This window comes from Chroicocephalus ridibundus, chromosome 3 (assembly GCF_963924245.1).
Source record: "Chroicocephalus ridibundus chromosome 3, bChrRid1.1, whole genome shotgun sequence".
In the NCBI taxonomy this organism is placed as follows: domain Eukaryota; kingdom Metazoa; phylum Chordata; class Aves; order Charadriiformes; family Laridae; genus Chroicocephalus; species Chroicocephalus ridibundus.
Window position 1 is genome coordinate 103,296,546 of NC_086286.1, and position 16,663 is coordinate 103,313,208.

The 16,663-nt window shown below is 41.9% G+C and overlaps 1 protein-coding gene across 13 annotated transcripts in view; it reads left to right on the plus strand.

Annotated features, from left to right (window-relative positions):
* Window positions 1–15,711, plus strand: part of CILK1 (ciliogenesis associated kinase 1) — a 28,168-nt gene extending 12,457 nt beyond the window's left edge. For all 13 annotated transcript variants that reach the window (XM_063330315.1, XM_063330320.1, XM_063330316.1 and 10 more), the window contains 9 exons: window positions 1,043–1,175; window positions 1,597–1,768; window positions 2,324–2,491; window positions 4,421–4,717; window positions 5,792–5,982; window positions 6,627–6,778; window positions 8,136–8,264; window positions 11,504–11,617; window positions 12,077–15,711. In XM_063330315.1, coding sequence (XP_063186385.1) covers window positions 1,043–1,175; window positions 1,597–1,768; window positions 2,324–2,491; window positions 4,421–4,717; window positions 5,792–5,982; window positions 6,627–6,778; window positions 8,136–8,264; window positions 11,504–11,617; window positions 12,077–12,231 — 1,511 coding nt within the window. In that variant the 3' untranslated portion in view covers window positions 12,232–15,711. The remainder of the gene's footprint in view (window positions 1–1,042; window positions 1,176–1,596; window positions 1,769–2,323; window positions 2,492–4,420; window positions 4,718–5,791; window positions 5,983–6,626; window positions 6,779–8,135; window positions 8,265–11,503; window positions 11,618–12,076) is intronic.
* Window positions 15,712–16,663: the final 952 nt, after the last annotated feature.

A 16,663-nucleotide genomic window follows, 5' to 3' on the forward strand; every position in this document is an offset into this window, starting at 1 on the left:
GTATTCTGTTGGTGTATTGCACATCTGTGCAGGAAAATACAGAAGTGATTGTATTAAATACTAAAAGAAACCTTGACTGCTCTGTCTGGTACCTTCCATTAAGAGGGGGTAGTTCAAGCTGGCTTGAACTACCATAACCAGAATATCTACTTGATATCCCTAGAAAGGATGTAATTACGGGTTGGTAAAAATTTACAGCACTGCATCTTCAATGCTGTCATGCATTAATCTAACAAACATAAGTTAATATAGTGATACTGGACAGTGCAGACACATCCTTTGTGGATGTTCATTCTCTTCTCGGTGAGACCATATTCAAGGCCATGGAAAAAACTAAGCATGTTGGAAGGTCTCTGAAAAGGTGATTATAGAGCTCTAGTAAGTTACTACAGGGAGAGTTGTATCTAGGAAGCAGCATTCTCAGATGCGTGCAAGAAAGAAGCATAAGGACAAGTGTTCCAGACTACGGGTGGAAGGAAATTTCAGAGACGGTAGTCAGTAATATTCTAGTCCTCTTCTCTCATTTGTATTGAGAGAGCTCTTGCCAGATGCTCATTTGTGATCAAGTTTTAGTGAATGCAGAGTGCACTAAAAAAATATGCTGAGATCCTCTGCCTGATAGGGTGATCAGTAACTTACTGAGTGCTTGCAGATTATTATGTTCTCAGATTTAAAAAGAAGCTTCAAAGTGCAAAAAAATTACCTCATGTTTTAATTTGTATTCTGTTTAAAATAACTTTTGAAGTAATTTTTGATGTCTTTATTGCACAGTTTCCAACACAATTAAACTAACATTAAAACGGTGTACCTTTTTTTTATGTTAAAGAAGTGTCACTTGAAGGGGAGCTCTCTGACTGAATGCTCTGTTTTGAAGAAGCTTTGAACTTTATGTGGTGCTGTTCAAGCTTCGGCAATAAGAACTAAAGCAAAATACTCCAGGTGGAAAACACAGGCTACATTTGCCTTTAGCATTGCAATTCAGAGACGGTAGTCAGTAATATTTTAGCCCTCTTGATGTCTCAATATTTCATTTGAATTTTAGGGTTCTTTCACAGAGACTTAAAACCCGAAAACCTCCTTTGCATGGGACCAGAACTTGTGAAAATAGCAGACTTTGGCTTAGCCCGAGAAATCAGATCTAGACCTCCTTACACCGACTATGTATCCACAAGATGGTAAGTGCTAGTATTTGCCTACATTGTGTGCAACTTATTATCAAGCCTTTAAAGAAGTATTAAATTTGTGCTGAAGGTAATACCACTTCTGATGCCTCCTCTTTATGAAACTTTTATTTAAGCTTGGCGTAATTTGAAAAGCTTCAGGTAGTGCAAGACAGTTTACAGATGGCAGCAGCATGGGAACAAAGACAGGTGGGATGTGCTGGGGTTGCTGCATGGCAGGAAGGCATCAGAGAGCTTATGTAGGTTTTCATTCTTCATTCTAAAAAAAGTGAAGTCTTATGTTTATTATAGGAATTTTTTAAGGGATGTTTGCTCGTAACAGCAAAGAATGAAGAGCTGAATGGTTTCATGTAGGTCTGTTTGACTTGTGCTGATCAATGGGATTTTTGTTTTAATTTTTTTTTCTCTCTTACAGGTACAGGGCTCCTGAAGTCCTTCTGAGATCCACCAGCTATAGTTCTCCAATAGATATTTGGGCTGTTGGTTGTATAATGGCAGAAGTTTACACACTGAGGCCTCTCTTCCCAGGCGCCAGTGAAATTGATACTATATTCAAAATTTGCCAAGTCTTGGGGACACCAAAGAAGGTAGTTACAGTGACATTCTGCAATAATACTGGAGGTGTTCTACAATACAGAATGGCACAATACCAGTAAGCATAAAAGTAATCAATTTTCACGCTTACTGCTATTGTATGTCACTATATACATAGTGAACTAAATGAAAACCTATTGCCTGTGAAATAAGCATTATGTAATTATGCTATAAAACCTGACATTTGGAGGAGAAGAAATAGGCCCCTCAACAGTAAACAGAGTAATTAGACTGAGATTTTATTATGCAGAAGTTTCATTTTCTCTTGTATATTTCATGTAAACCTGTGGTTTAAGAGGCTAGAAAATGGAATCATGTCAAGACTCCTATGTCCTAATTCCATTTGTGCCTTTGACTGTGTCAGATGTAAAGCGAGACCTACCTCTCACAAGAGGTTTGAGGTGAAAATATCTAGTGAAATCTTTAAAACAGCCTAGGGCAAACTGGACGCAGTCTGTTCCTGATAGGAGAATGTATGTTAGTGTACTTGGGCACTAGGATGTTTCACAGCTGAACTTTCTTTGTGATTGGAAATCTCATTCTTCCAGAACGACTGGCCTGAAGGCTACCAACTTTCAGCGTCCATGAATTTTCGCTGGCCTCAGTGTGTACCTAACAACCTAAAAACCCTCATACCTAATGCTAGCAGCGAAGCGGTGCAGCTCATGAGAGACATGCTCCAGTGGGACCCCAAAAAGCGGCCAACAGCTAGTCAGGTTTGGTTTTGTTTTCTTTTTCTTGAATCTGCATATGACACTTCCTTTCACTTCGAGACACCTTTTATAGAGTCAATTAACAGTAGCTCAGGGGTGCAGTTCTTGGAAGGGAGAAGAGCAGAAGCCAAGAACAATTTGCAAGACAAAGGGGAGTAATTAAGAGAGAGTAATCTATCTTTTGTATGCAGCATCAACTGCATGGGGTGTGTGCTCAGTCATTGAGTATGTGACGGTGGTGTAAATAATTACATATGAATTAAGTATAATCCAGTCACTGTGAATAGCAGCAGAGTGAAGTTAGGATGTATGGCTGCAGGCTGTGATGCTGTTCTTTCATTCCTATTGATACGTGCCATTCAATCACAGAATGGTTGAGGTTTGAAGGGGCCTCTGGAGGTCCTCTGGACCAGCCCCCCTGCCCTAGGCAACATGTGTCAGTGCTCAGTCACCTTCACAGTAAAAAAGTGTTTCCTGATGTTCTGAGGGAATCTCCTGTGTTTCAGTTTGTGTCCACGGCCTCTGGCCCTGTCACTGGGCACCACTGAAAAGAGCCCAGCTCCATTTTCTTTGCACCTTCCCTTCAGGTATTTACATGCTTTGATAAGATCTCCCTGAGCCTTCTCTTCTCCAGGCTGAACAGTCCCAGCGCTCTTAGTCTTTCCTCATATATGTGGGACGTTTTGGCCCCTTAATCATCTTCATGGCCCTTTGCTGGACTCTATCCAATATGTCCATCTCTCTCTAATGCTGGGGAGCCCAAAACTGGACACAGCACTCCAGGTGTGCCTGGGCAGTGCTGAGCAGAGGGGAAGGATCACCACCCTCGACCTGCTGGCAACGCCCCTGCTCATGCAGCCCAGGATACTGCTAGCCTTATTTGCAGCAAGGGCATATTGGTAGCTCATGTTCAACTTGGTGTCTGCTAGGTCCTGTTCTGCAAAGCTGCTTTCCAGGTGATTGACCCCAGCATGTACTGGTGCATGGGGTTGTTCCTCCCCAGGTGCAGGACTTGGTATTTCCCCTTCTTGAACTTGATCAGATTCCTGTCAGCCTGTTTCTCCAGACTGTTGAGGTCCCTCTGGATGGCAGCACAAACCGTCTGGTGTGTCGGCCACTCCTTCCGGTTTTGTGTCATCATCAAAGTTGCCAAGGATGCGTTCCGCTCTGCCATTGTCATCAGTAATGGAGACGTTGAACATTATTTTCCCTGGTATTGACTTCTGGGATACACCAATACCTACTGGCCTCCAACCAGACTTTGTTCCGCTGATCACCACCCTCTGGGCCTGGCCGTTCAGACAGCTTTCAGTGCATCTCACTGTCTGCTCAGCCAGCCCAGTGTTGCCTGGATAAAGCTGGCTTATGGAAGGCAGTTTGCAGGGCGGTCTCAGCTCACCTGCATGGTACATATGTCCCAACATCCCAAACATAAGCATAGCCCAAGTCATCAGTATTGCACCAGTAATGGTCCAGTTGATGTTGATGGTAGCCACTGGTTTCAGATATCAGTACTGTAGTGGCAGTACCCAACTAGTGAAATGAGCCAGGCACCTTTTGAAAACTGTATGTGATTCTGGGTCCAAATCTGACTTGATGTCAATAGGACCATAGCTGAACCTTTGCGATTATATCAGACCTTTGGTACAAATTGTAATAAAAAGCTTTAAAGCTAATTAAAGCAGTTAAAAAGTAAAATAGATTAAGAACTCTCAAAGGTAATGAAAAGCAAAAAATAGCGATTGTAACTTGGTATTAAGAGCCATTAACAAATGTTTTACAGTGAGGTACAAATACGGTGAGGAACGTGAGCTTTTAGAAGTTTTTTGCAGTGAGAGATCTTTGAGAAGAGAAGTAAACCTGAAACAGCAAGATGTAAGTTAAAAACTTTGGTTTTCTAAGTTGGACCCTAACATCTTCATTATGTTTTAGGCACTTCGATATCCATACTTCCAGGTTGGGCATGCCCTGGGCGTTCAGGAACTGGGGAAACAAAAGGAACTGCTTAATAAATCATCTCTGCATATTAAGCCTGTCCCTCCAGCACAACCCCCTCCGAAACCTCACGCCCGCATTTCGTCAAGGCCTTTTCAACAAAACCAGTCTTCTCAGCACTCGGTGTACCCATATAAGACAGACAACTCTGGAGCTGAGCACAGTAACTACCTACAGGAGGACAAGTCTAACCAGGTTCTTCTGCCTGCAATTCACAATAAGGTTCCTCAGCAGGTAAAGGTCCATCTAGCATAAGATTGACCTCCTGATATACTACCTGATTTTTCCTTAATTGTATTTCCTTTTCTTGTTCTCTTTCATAAAGTTCTTATACTTTACTAAAAGGACAGGAAATGGGAATAAAGAATAGTTACAACTTTCTGCTAGAAACTTGAAGTAACTCTGTTGAAATCTAAGTCAAATTGCTATAAAGCAAGCCAGTTGATTTCTCATTTCAAAGCCATTTTATGCCTCCCTTTGTTGTAAAGCACCAGTTAAAGGATGACACTGTGATTTCATATGAGTAAAAAGGATGTAGCGTGGTCAGAATATTAATGGGACCAATGCCGGAGAAAAAAGTATTAAGCTAAATAGTATTGAAATGAGGGGGAAGGGGGCTATTGCCTTCATCCAATTTAAGTGACTGAGAATAATAGTCCCTTTGGGTTTCTATGCTGGCCATGGAAAACAACAGATTCTTCTTTCAGCATTGGAACCTACCATTTCGTTGATTATACGTGAAGACTGGATTCATAAGATAGATGACAAGAGCAGACAGTGTGAATGCTGCTAAGAGATCCATCTTAAGTAGGGTCCGTACTGGCCATATATGGAGTTGCAAAAGGTTAAAATGTACTGATGAGCTTAAATGGCTGAAGAGACACAAATGTCTACCTATGCTGTCCTGCAAGAAAAATACATTTTATAAATGTCTAGGCACGGGCCTGTGGAAACATGAATGTGCATGAAGTTTTGTACTCTTAAGGTGGGTCAAGAAATAAAAATTGAGCGTGAGCTAGTTGTTCGGAAGGTGTATAATGAAATATAAACAGAATTGGAATCGAGACCTAAGAAACTTATTCTATTCTGTCAGTACAAGACACTTTATTATGGGATGAAATGCAGAAGATACGTAATAATGTCTACAGGCTACAGATTGTGTTCTTAGCATGTTTAAAGAAAGATTAGGATTCTGTTATTACAGCTCTTCTACCACTATTACCTTTGAGACAGGAAAAAAAAAGTCCTCTCTGTTTCTGTCACCTGGTGTAAGTGCGTGGGTTTGTTTCTTTTCAATCTTTATAACAGAAAACATCTTCTGGGACTGAGAATATAAATGGTGAGCTTAAGCCAAAAACTAGGCGAAGATGGGGACATCTTGCTAGAACAGTGAAGAGTTCAGAAGACTGGGATGACTTGGAAGACCTTGATTTCAGCTCTTCCATCACAAAGATGGACTTGAAAAACAACAAGAGGCAGAGCGATGAAACTCTCTGTAGGTAAGCTGGTTTCTTTTATGTTCGTGTGCTATTTGGTCTTAACTTCCTTAGGCTTTGCCTCTTTTTTAATAACGTTCTTTACGCTTTCTGTGGATCTAGAAACATATGTCCAGGCTGGTAAAGCTTGTCTCCATGCAGCTTGTCTCATTCCTGCGTTGCCTTGGCTGGTTGTTGAATGCTGACCTTTGAATTGCAACACCTTTTTTGATGGACAGTGCACCCTTCTGTACAATTCCTTGTTCATTTTTCCACACTGAAAATGATGCTTGGCTTAAGTCTTCCCAAGTTAATCTTTGAATATGTACGTTCTATTTCACATATGAACCATTTTTACATATTCCACACATACAAACTGTTTGGGATGAGCTGCAGTTCCCGTGGATCATACACAGTAGAGAAAAACTTAGAGTGATTTATAAAAGCTTTAAGAGCAATATATAAGGGAACTAGAAGTGCAGATCTGCTTTTCAGGGGCACTTGTATGGCTTCAGGCTGAAAATATTCCCTGTTGTCTGTGTGTTTATGCTGTAGCAAACACAGTATGAGGAAACGATTCCTGGAGGTGGGATGGAGATGAGAAGGCCAACTGTGGATAAACATATGCTATAAGAATTGGACTAAGTGTAGCAATTTTTGGGTTATAGATTTGAAAGCATTTTGGACCTGAAGCCTTCGGATGCTGTAGGCTCTGGCAGCAGTGCACCTTCCCATGCGACCTTTCCACAGCAGGACACTCCCACGTTGCGAGTTTCTGCAGCAAAGCAACACTACTTGAGACATTCTAGGTATCTACCTGGTTAGTAAAAAATACTTACTACTTCTTCTTCCTGTAATTCCAACAGCAGTATGAAGTAGTTGTTGGTACATGAGGCTTTATCCTTTGAGCTTGTGGAGGGGGGCTACTGCTTAAGGAAAACAAGGAGAGTAAGAGCTTTGCTAATGTTGATGGTCGTGATGCAAACTACACGGTAGCAGTCCAGCAACTAGATAAATCCTGCTTACAAGAAGGGGACAGGATTGTTGGTACTTCTTCATCCAGCTGGATACTCTTATACTTTCAAGTGGGTTAGAAAATGTCTGTCACTGTGCCAAGTTATTCCCTGCTTCCCTAAGAAGGATAAGACTGGTCTTCTAGACTGGAAAAAAAGTGCCTTAAATTTATCTCATGAGTATATAATGCAACAGAAGCTAACTAATAGTGGGAATGTGCTTTGCTGTAGCTTGGAGTTAAATATAATGCAAATGCACATCTCTGTAGAGGAATTGCATACCTGTCTTCACGTTAACCTCTGCTATGCTGAGACCAGCACTGGGGCAGGAGGAAGTACAGGAGGCAGACAGCATGGCTGTCTGTATTTATAATGAGCTGAATATAATCGTATCCTATTTCATCGTTTCTGTTTATAAAGGCAGTGTTAGCTGTGAATTAACTTGTAGTACTAGTACTTCAAAATTAATTACGTAAACTAGACGGTATCGTGGTGGTAGACTCAGTCTTTTTTACTGAAACAGTTAATTTCAGTGACTTTCAAACCGGATCGCTTAAGTAGAGTTTTTATAGCTAAAAGTTGTGTTACTAGAGGAGCTTGTAAAACACGTTGATCCCAAGCCTGCATTTGCTTAACAAAAATTACGAGCGCATCCTTGCATGTTAGACACCCTGCTTAAATATGGAATCTATATTAAATACAAATAACATGTGACATACGAACTCTACTGCAAACTGTTTGCACAATCTGTGGTTTCAGTAGGTACGCCAAAGAGGAGTACAGTACTATGAGAAATGTAATCTGCCATTATTTACTCTCAAGTTATCTTGTGACTGTTAGGCTGAAATGCTGTGTTTGATACGAACTGTAGATTTCATCTACGTAGCAAGGTTCACTTCTGTGACATGAGAGTATTTGTGGCCTTGATGTAGGGATCCTGTCCCTCAACATAAGCAGCCATTGATGCTAGTGGAACTATTTACACTACTATCTTTGCAGGGATAGCATTCCCGTATGAGAGGTAACCCAGAGGCATACTAGAGTGAAAAGGTTTTGGTTAAGTTCACTGAACTGGACAACTGCTCTAAGATTGTGCTTTAGGTGGAATGAATGCAAGTCTCCGTAACAGATTTCAGCATGGTAATTTTTGCATTTTTGCAATAGGAATAAGCACAAGGAATAGCATAGTCTCCACTTCAAACAAAGAGTCTGTTCCATCTAATCCCTGGCCCAGTTCCGGTTTGCCGGGGAAAACTTCTGTTTTGGGAGGAAGTATTAACAGGATGAATTCAGGTAAGAAACTGTACTTAACATTGTGAGATAATAGGTAATGCCTCCGCAGTTCCAGACAGTTGTATTTTGTGGTCACCCGTTGCTAATACATTGTCAGTTCTGAAGATATTTTCTACTCTGTCTGTTCTGTTGAAATCGGTTCTGAGCACTGTTCCTTGCATTTGGAGACTACCTTAAAGTGAATTTCTTCTAATGAATCCCCAAAACTCTGGTTTGAAGTACCACGTGCATAGAAAGTTGGACAGCTTAGGTCCGTTCAACCTGAAATGCATCATCTTGCCTTCAGTTTCCCTCATCAGCTTTTGTAGGTCATGTTTTCAGGTTTCCAAATTATTTTAGCCCAGCAGGTGCTTAAATGGTCATGGAGGAGGAATCATAGAATCATAGGGTTGGAAGGGACCTCTGGAGATCATCTAGTCCAACCCCCCTGCCAGAGCAGGGTCACCTAGAGCAGGTTGCACAGGAACGCGTCCAGGCGGGTTTTGAATGTCCCCAGAGTTGGAGACTCCACCACCTCTCTGGACAGCCTGTTCCAGTGCTGTGCCACCCTCAGAGTAAAGAAGTTCCTCCTCATGTTTAGGTGGAACCTCCTATGCCCAAGTTTGTGCCCATTACCTCTTGTCCTGTCCCCAGGCACCACTGAGAAGAGCCTGGCCCCATCCTCCTGACACCCACCCTTTAAGTATTTATAAGTGTTGATAAGGTCCTCCCTCAGTCGTCTTTTTTCCAGACTAAAAAGACCCAAATCCCTCAGCCTTTCTTCATAAGAGAGGTGTTCCAGTCCCCTAATCATCTTGGTAGCTCTCTGCTGCACCCTCTCCAGCAGTTCCCTGTCCTTCTTGAACTGGGGAGCCCAGAACTGGACACAGTACTCCAGGTGCGGCCTCACCAAGGCAGAGTAGAGGGGGAGGATGACCTCCCTCGACCTGCTGGCCACACTCTTCTTGATGCAGCCCAGGATGCCATTGGCCTTCTTGGCCACAAGGGCACACTGCTGACTCATGGTCATCCTGTTGTCCACCAGGACTCCCAGGCCTCTTTCAGATGAGCTGCTCTCCAGCAGGTCAGCTCCCAACCTGGACTGGTGCATGGGGTTATTCTTCCCCAGGAAGCTCGTCTAAACTGAAGTAATCATTCACACCACTCTTGTTATGTGAATAAAGCAAATAAAATCCATCATCTGTCGTCATGTCTTTTAATAGATGCTGTTTGAAGTAGTGGAATAATTACAGCTTTGAAAATTGCAGACAAAAAGCAAAACTCTTCAATTTTTTTTTTTCTTCAGGTTTTTGGGGCATTTGGTATTTCAGGTATTTAATCCCTATTATTTGATTGAAGCAATTCATTTGTAGATTTTTAAATTAGATTTTACCAGATGTACTTAAACATATTGGTGTTTCTAGATTGTATTTATGTATTCCCTCTGAATCTTTCTTGGCTTCAGGTTTTCGTGTAATGTTACAGTTCTGCAGCACAGTACTTGTTTTGTATATGTTGTTATGAAAGTCTTTGAGAAAATTTCTGTTGAATCTTGGCCCAAAGAAGCATTTTGGGCCTTTAGAAACTCCTGTTTAAAAAATAAAAAACTTAAGATTTTGGATGTAACTTAATCAGAAAATCGTTCTTTAAAGACTCAAGATGGGAGGATGTTGTAAATGGCAAAACTACATGAGAACCTAGCACGTTTCTCCTTCCTGGCTCTTCTACAAGTATTTGCTGCTTTTGTAGCTGCATAGGATATCATTAGATTTTTCCCCTTTTGTACTTATTACCATCATTTCCCACAACATGCTTTGCCGCTGCTCTAGTACATTATAGGCATATGCGCCACGGAACTGGTCTGTGCATGCTGACTTGTTCAGTGTCCATCTGCATTATGACTCAACACTGTTTTATTTATAACTATTTTTGATGCAATTTCTACAGCTTATTCTACAGGTCACTCAGATCTGTTCCTGCTCATCATAGAGACGGGTTTTGTAGCTGACTTTGTGAATTTGGAACGCGAATCTGTCCCAATTAATTATTAAGTTGTTGTGCTGTTACTGGCTTCAGTGAGAGCTTTGTATCGCACCAGAGCCCCAGACTCATTGCATAGAAATCACGAATATACTCATGGGACCCAGTTGCTGCAAGTCTGTCGCGGTTTTGCCCGGGCTGGCCCATCAGAATGACAGATGGTCCTCCCCCCCCCACAGGGAGGAGAGGAAGAAATAAGGAGATTTACGAGTTTAGAAAAAGAACTAAAGTACTTTAATGAAAATAATAATAAATAAGGAAATAGTAAATAATAATAAAATAATAAGAATTAAAAAAATAAGTAAACAATATATACAAAACTGTATCCAGCTCCCAGGATGGCGATCACATCACCAGCAGACACAGGGAAAGTCCCAGACTGGAGTCAGTGACGAACAGGAGCGGAATTCTGGATCTAGAGTCAGGAATGCCCATATCGGGATCAAAGGCAGACGAACAGACACACTTGTCCTTGGCTGCTGGCCGTTGAAGAAAGAGAGTGAGCCAGAGCAGCCTTGCCCCTTTGAGCCCTTAGCTTTTCTACTGAGCGTGATGCAGATGGGATGGAATACCCTGTTGGTCAGTTTTGGGTCACCTGTCCCGTCCACTCCTCCCTATAGGTGTGACCGCTCTACGCTTCTCTGCTTCCGACCCTCTAACGGGGCAAATAGCGAATTAGCTGACCTTGGTTGCAGAATAAGCAAGAGCCTCTCTGTGTACCATTCCTTGGCACAAACTGTCTTACCACTCTGAGAGTGAACAGTCTCTGAACAATATGCTGTTAATTTCAGACTTTAGTCAGTTAGAAGAGGCCCAGCTAAAAAGTAAAATTACAAAGCAGCAAATTGGTTCTGTTTTACCGCAAACCAGGACGAAGTCAAACAAAATAATTGCAACTGAAATGCTGAGTTTTGGAAGCTTTGAGAAACCTTGAAAAAGTCTAGATGTCAAGGAGAAGCAGAAATTGCCCTTGTAGGAGCGCAGTTTTTACCTGTTTTCCATTCATCATTAATGCAATCTGATACTGACAGTCTCCTGAAAGCAGACATCTATCTATAGGATCTGTGGATTTGTAGCGTCTTCAATGCAGTTCTTGTTTTCATCAGTCCATGATCAGGCTTGATCTTGAATATGACCCATCAGTGCACACCTTTATCATCTGTTGATAGTCTGGGAGATCCATTGTGTTGAGCTGAAGTGTTCCTTGCCATATCTTTCAGGGCCCGTAGGATCAAGCGGTGTAACTAGTGCTTATATCCCTTCATTTCTGAAGAAGGAAGTCGGCTCTGCTGGGCAGAGGGTTCAGTTAGCACCAGTTGTGGATCCGTCTTCTAGTAAGTATAGAACCAAAGTTGTCTTGGTCCCTTGCTCGTGTCTCTGGTAACGCTGTATATGTGCAGCACTGAACTACAGGTCTTTGCTTTACTTTATTTGTAAATATTTCACTGGAGCTACAATTCATAGCCTTGCAGAACTTCATATGAAGGACTTGATTTATTTTTACTGTGTTTATGAAATACGTGGGTTTATCCACAGTGTATTGCAATGGGACCTAGAGGTTGATGTGAGAGCTGGCACAGAATTCACACTTGTCAAATCAATGATATAGACACTCCTTGTCTGATAAGGTTTTGGGGAATGGATTCACTATTGTTTCCCATCAGCAAATTCTATTAAAAAAGGAGGCTTAATTTCCTGAAGAAATAAGGGTCTGGACCTGTGTCCAGTTGCTGTTCAATGTGGGCAGCTGCTTGCTGAACTTTTATCTCATGGCATTTTGTTCTGTCCCTTAGATTATGCTTCTCTGAAGTCAGTAAGACCCCATCTTGGACGGCCATTGTTCAATTCGCCTCCGAAAAGCACACCAAGGTTAATGCCTCTCCCGCCACCAGCTCAGCCGATCCACGGCCGTGTTGACTGGTCTGCGAAGTACGGTGCTCACCGGTGAGGTGTGGAAATACTCGGAACCAGTGCGTGTTCCCCATGAAATGGTGGCTAACATGAGACAATTTGATACTGTTTTGTGTACCTGTAAATTTAAAAGAAACAGATCTTCTATGAGTGAGACATTTTGAAGGGTTTAGGGGTTTTTTACTTTTATTAATTTGAATGCAATCTTGTACCTTTTTGTATAAAATTGTTTTGTTATATAATTGGGTCCAGTTATTTTCATAAATCTGATAAATTTTGTATATATGGCTTAGGGGGTTTGGCATTTTTATACAACAAATTTTTATAACAAACTTTTTTAAAGATTAACTTTTCCTTTATTAGATTCAACTTTTTTATAGAAGTGGATAAGAAAAGCAAAGTGGTGCAATATTGCAGTGGAAGAGAAGTACTGAGGAAGGGGCATTCATTAGACATTTTTCTGAAGCTTATGTGCTAAATGAGGCTGTATAATTTCAGTGATGCCACGTCTTGATGCCACCACGCTTCTGTTGTCCTGTACTCATTTGCTTTGTACTGTCATCAAAGGACCGAGTGACTAACAGTCTAAACTCCCCTTTGCAGTCCCTGAGACACTGCGGAACGTCAGTGGGAGGCTATTTTTTTAATTTATTTTTGCCTTTACAAGGTTTTTGTTGGACTGCTGTCCAGTTTTCCAGCTCCATTCTTTTGCTTTTACCAAATTTGGGGAATGTTCTTGTTTGGTGAAGGGTGAATGCAGATCTGTTTCCTGACACAGCGCTCTCTTGTCCTGCTTCAGAGTTGCTTTTTGGCATTGTTCTCTATGAAATAGAATGTGGACCTACCTCTGTTAAATTCATTTGAATTTTCTAATGATTTCTAAGGAGAAAAATCAGATTCTGCTGCTTCCTTTTGTGTTATATTTGGGAATATAAGATCTGAAGACACGTTTAAGACAGTATTAACAATTATAAAGCTGGTTTCAGAGTAACAAAGTATTAGTGATATGCCAGCAGCAGAGTTTAAGGAAAGAGTATCTATGCAGCTGCCTTAATTTTTGCAACTGTTTTAAATCTCTTCTGGAAAAAAATAATCCAGAGGAAATGAGTCAGTTTAAGCTTACTTCGGTTTTTCTTCACTTCAATACATCTTCGCCTACATTGCGAAGAATATGTCAGCTTCTGTAAATTAAGCCCCCAGGCTCTGCTGGGAAACTTGGGACCTTACCTGGTCCTGCTAAAAAAACATTCTAAAATTGTGGTTGATTTCACAGAAAGTGATGCAGCTCTTTGAAGAGCAGTTTAACTGGGTTTATAAGAGAAAATGAATTATCGGGTTATCAAGAAAAGAAAATAGCCCCTTAGTCTGGCTTAATTCTGCACTGGAAAGGAGCGCCGGGGTCCAGCCATCAGCAAAAGACTGAGATCACGGTCGGCATTTGGGTGTTCCTGCACCTCGTTCCACAGAAGGAAGCTAGAACAGTGCAGTGCTGTGGGAGAGTGTCTTTTACAGCTGTGTTTTGGAACAGCACCACCAAAGCTGAAGTGCACAGAAATGCTCACCTTTTGGGAACCCTCACCAGAGCTCATTTTATGAACAGCTCAGGCAAATCTTGTATTTATGAGACTTAAGTCCAGTCTAAAGGGATCAGAGCAGGTATGGTTCTCAGCATCCGGCTGTTTTCAAGGAGCTGAATGTCAGTGAGATCCTCCCTGTGGGATCTGCCAGCACTACCACGGGGCAGCCGCTGTGGACTGCAGCCTGCAGGTGACACCCGCTGGCCTTTTCCATACTTCCCATGGAGAAGATGCAGGAATTCAGGGGAACGGTACCCTAGAGTAGGCTGCTGGCTCAGCGCTACAGGGGGAGCCATGAGGAGCACTGGTCACTGCTTTTACAGACTCAGTCCACAGTGAGACACTACAAGACAAAAAGGGAGCAGAAGAGTCTGTGCATTAAAAAAAAGTACACATATAAGACTTACACGTGCCAAGGACATGTTATGTGTCCAGCTACTCCGTCATTTGTTCATAGCAAGGACTAACTCCATACCTAACTGCTTCCGAGCCGTGATGCCAAAGCACAGCAGTAAAATAAAACAGCCATTCAGTTTCTAAAGCACACGCTGATGGCGTCTTTGGGTAAGTGGAAAGGGAAATGTGTATATTTGTGTTAGAACTGGAAAGATAGTTGTTTCTTTTGGTGGAAATAAATATCTGTATTTATGTCTAGATACCATTTAATTTATTTTATCACTGAATAATCGGTCTCAATTATAATCATTGGTTTCCTGAATCTATCCTAAGTATCCCTAGACCTAAGTAGGCAATTTAACTAGTCTGTACTGTACCCTTAATTCCTACTAGTGGAAGCAGGAGACGAACAAGTCACAAGAAGGGGCTGCTGAGGCTTGGAATCATCCTACCCAACTGCAGGCAGCTAAGCGTGAGCTCCTTCGTTGTGAGCTGACTCTAAACCAGCGGTGAGTGAGAATCACCTCAAGAGAAATTCGGCTCACTGACAACTGAGTAGCCCTCTGGAGATGCCACGGTCTCTCCACTAAGGATGGGGACTACTCAGTGTGTTTCAAATTACTTGAATTACTTGTATTACACAGGATGAATCTGAACGTGGCCTGTAATCTCTGAGCCTTCATCAGCCCTGCAGTGATGTTCGTGACTATCGCGTTCAGGTTTTGGTCAGTCCAGCGAAAAGATTAGAAAAAGAAGTAGTCCTAAATTAAAGCCTTTATTTTTGGGAAAAAAAGCTAATAATCTTGATATTCAGAATCACTTCTGCCAGTTTAACTTAGTGGGACAGAAAATTTGCTAAGTAGAAGTGTAACGGCAGTGATCTTGTAGCCTTTACTCAAGTAAATTCCTACTGAAGTTGGAAAAAGTTCTTTTTTGAGTAAGGACTGAGTTGACTGAGCTGTGTATTTTACTGTGCCGTCTCAGTGTGCAATACGGATATGGAAAAGATGTAGGTCTTTATTATACTGAAATACGGACGAGCCGCGTATCTGAGAATTTATCATATGTAACCTACTACTTTGTGTTTTAATATTTAGCATCTTTATGAAAAATGTTTTTAGAATCCTACTGTTTACATTTTCTCAGGCTTTTACGTATATCATGTAATAATGACCGTTGGAAATAAAGGAGCCTGACAGTGGACTTGTTCACCTCCGTAATCCAGATTTTCATAAAAGTCTCATGTAAGTGCCATGATAGCCAAAAAAAACCAACCCGGAAAACCCACTTCCATGGTATTTCTGTATCTAATATGGCTGTTGATGCGAATAGGACGTTCCATAAAGTGAGGGGGAAAACATATTGAAAGAACATTTTTGAACTTGTCTGGAAGGAGAGTGTGGAATTGTCAGGGTGAGTAAAATCTTAAAGAGATAACGAACAGTTCTTGTTTATTCAGTGTTTTAATTCAAAAATGTTATAAATGTTTGTTTCATTCCTTCTGTGTCAAATCTGCCCAGAATAAAGTTGCTCTTGAAGAAATATTGACTGACTAGAGTCTCGATCTTTTATTCAGTTTCTAATAAAAGCACTTCAGTTTGGGGTTGGTTTGTTTAGTTGTGGGGTGTGTTTTTAAAATAAGCCTTATGTTTGGTGCCTTCTCGGAGGGGTACAGCCTCCTACCAGCTGTGTTCTTTCTGCAAGTGCCTTGGCTGTGTGATTTGAGCCTCAGCACCTAAATTCTGCGATGTATGGTGTTCTGCTTGTGTAAAACTGGTTTGGTCCATGGACATCAACTCCTCTGAAACTAACTGCAATGCTGAATTAGAACAGAATCACAGAATGGGTTGGGTTGGAAGGGCCCTTAAAGATCATCTAGTTCCCACCCCCCTGCCCTGGACAGGGACACCTCCCACTAGACCAGGCTGCTCAAAGCCCCATCCAGCCTGGCCTTGAACACTTCCAGGGATGGGGCACCCACAGCTTCTCTGGGCAACCTGTTCCAGTGCCTCACCACCCTTAAGGAAGATGTGTAACACCTTGGAAGAAGGACAGGCAGGGGGACTGGATGATCGCTGTAGGTCCCTTCCACCTAAAATACCTTCCCTCTCTGTCTTCTCTCACTCTGTCACCTCAGCCTTCTTGCCCTGCTTTCAAGGCTGTAGAAGGTAAAGACAGTAACTGACAAACCCAGGCCTTTTTCTAACTGTTCAAGCAAGTGTAGCATGAATTGTACAGGTGATAAAAATACAAGTGTGAAGATGCTGGATTGTAGCTGGTGTGTGTGTGCAAGGTGAGGAGCTCAAGGGTTGTAGGGGATGGGAGAAGCATTGAACTGAGCATGGGGGTGGAAATCGAAATTATATTGGAATTCCTGGTGCACCCTTAGCCCTGTACTGCAGTGTGAATAAATGAACGGGAGTATCTGAGGTTTGAAAGAGGCACAAAACAATGGCAGACTGCCCCATGCAGTGCCTCACTTGGATGTGTCTGCAG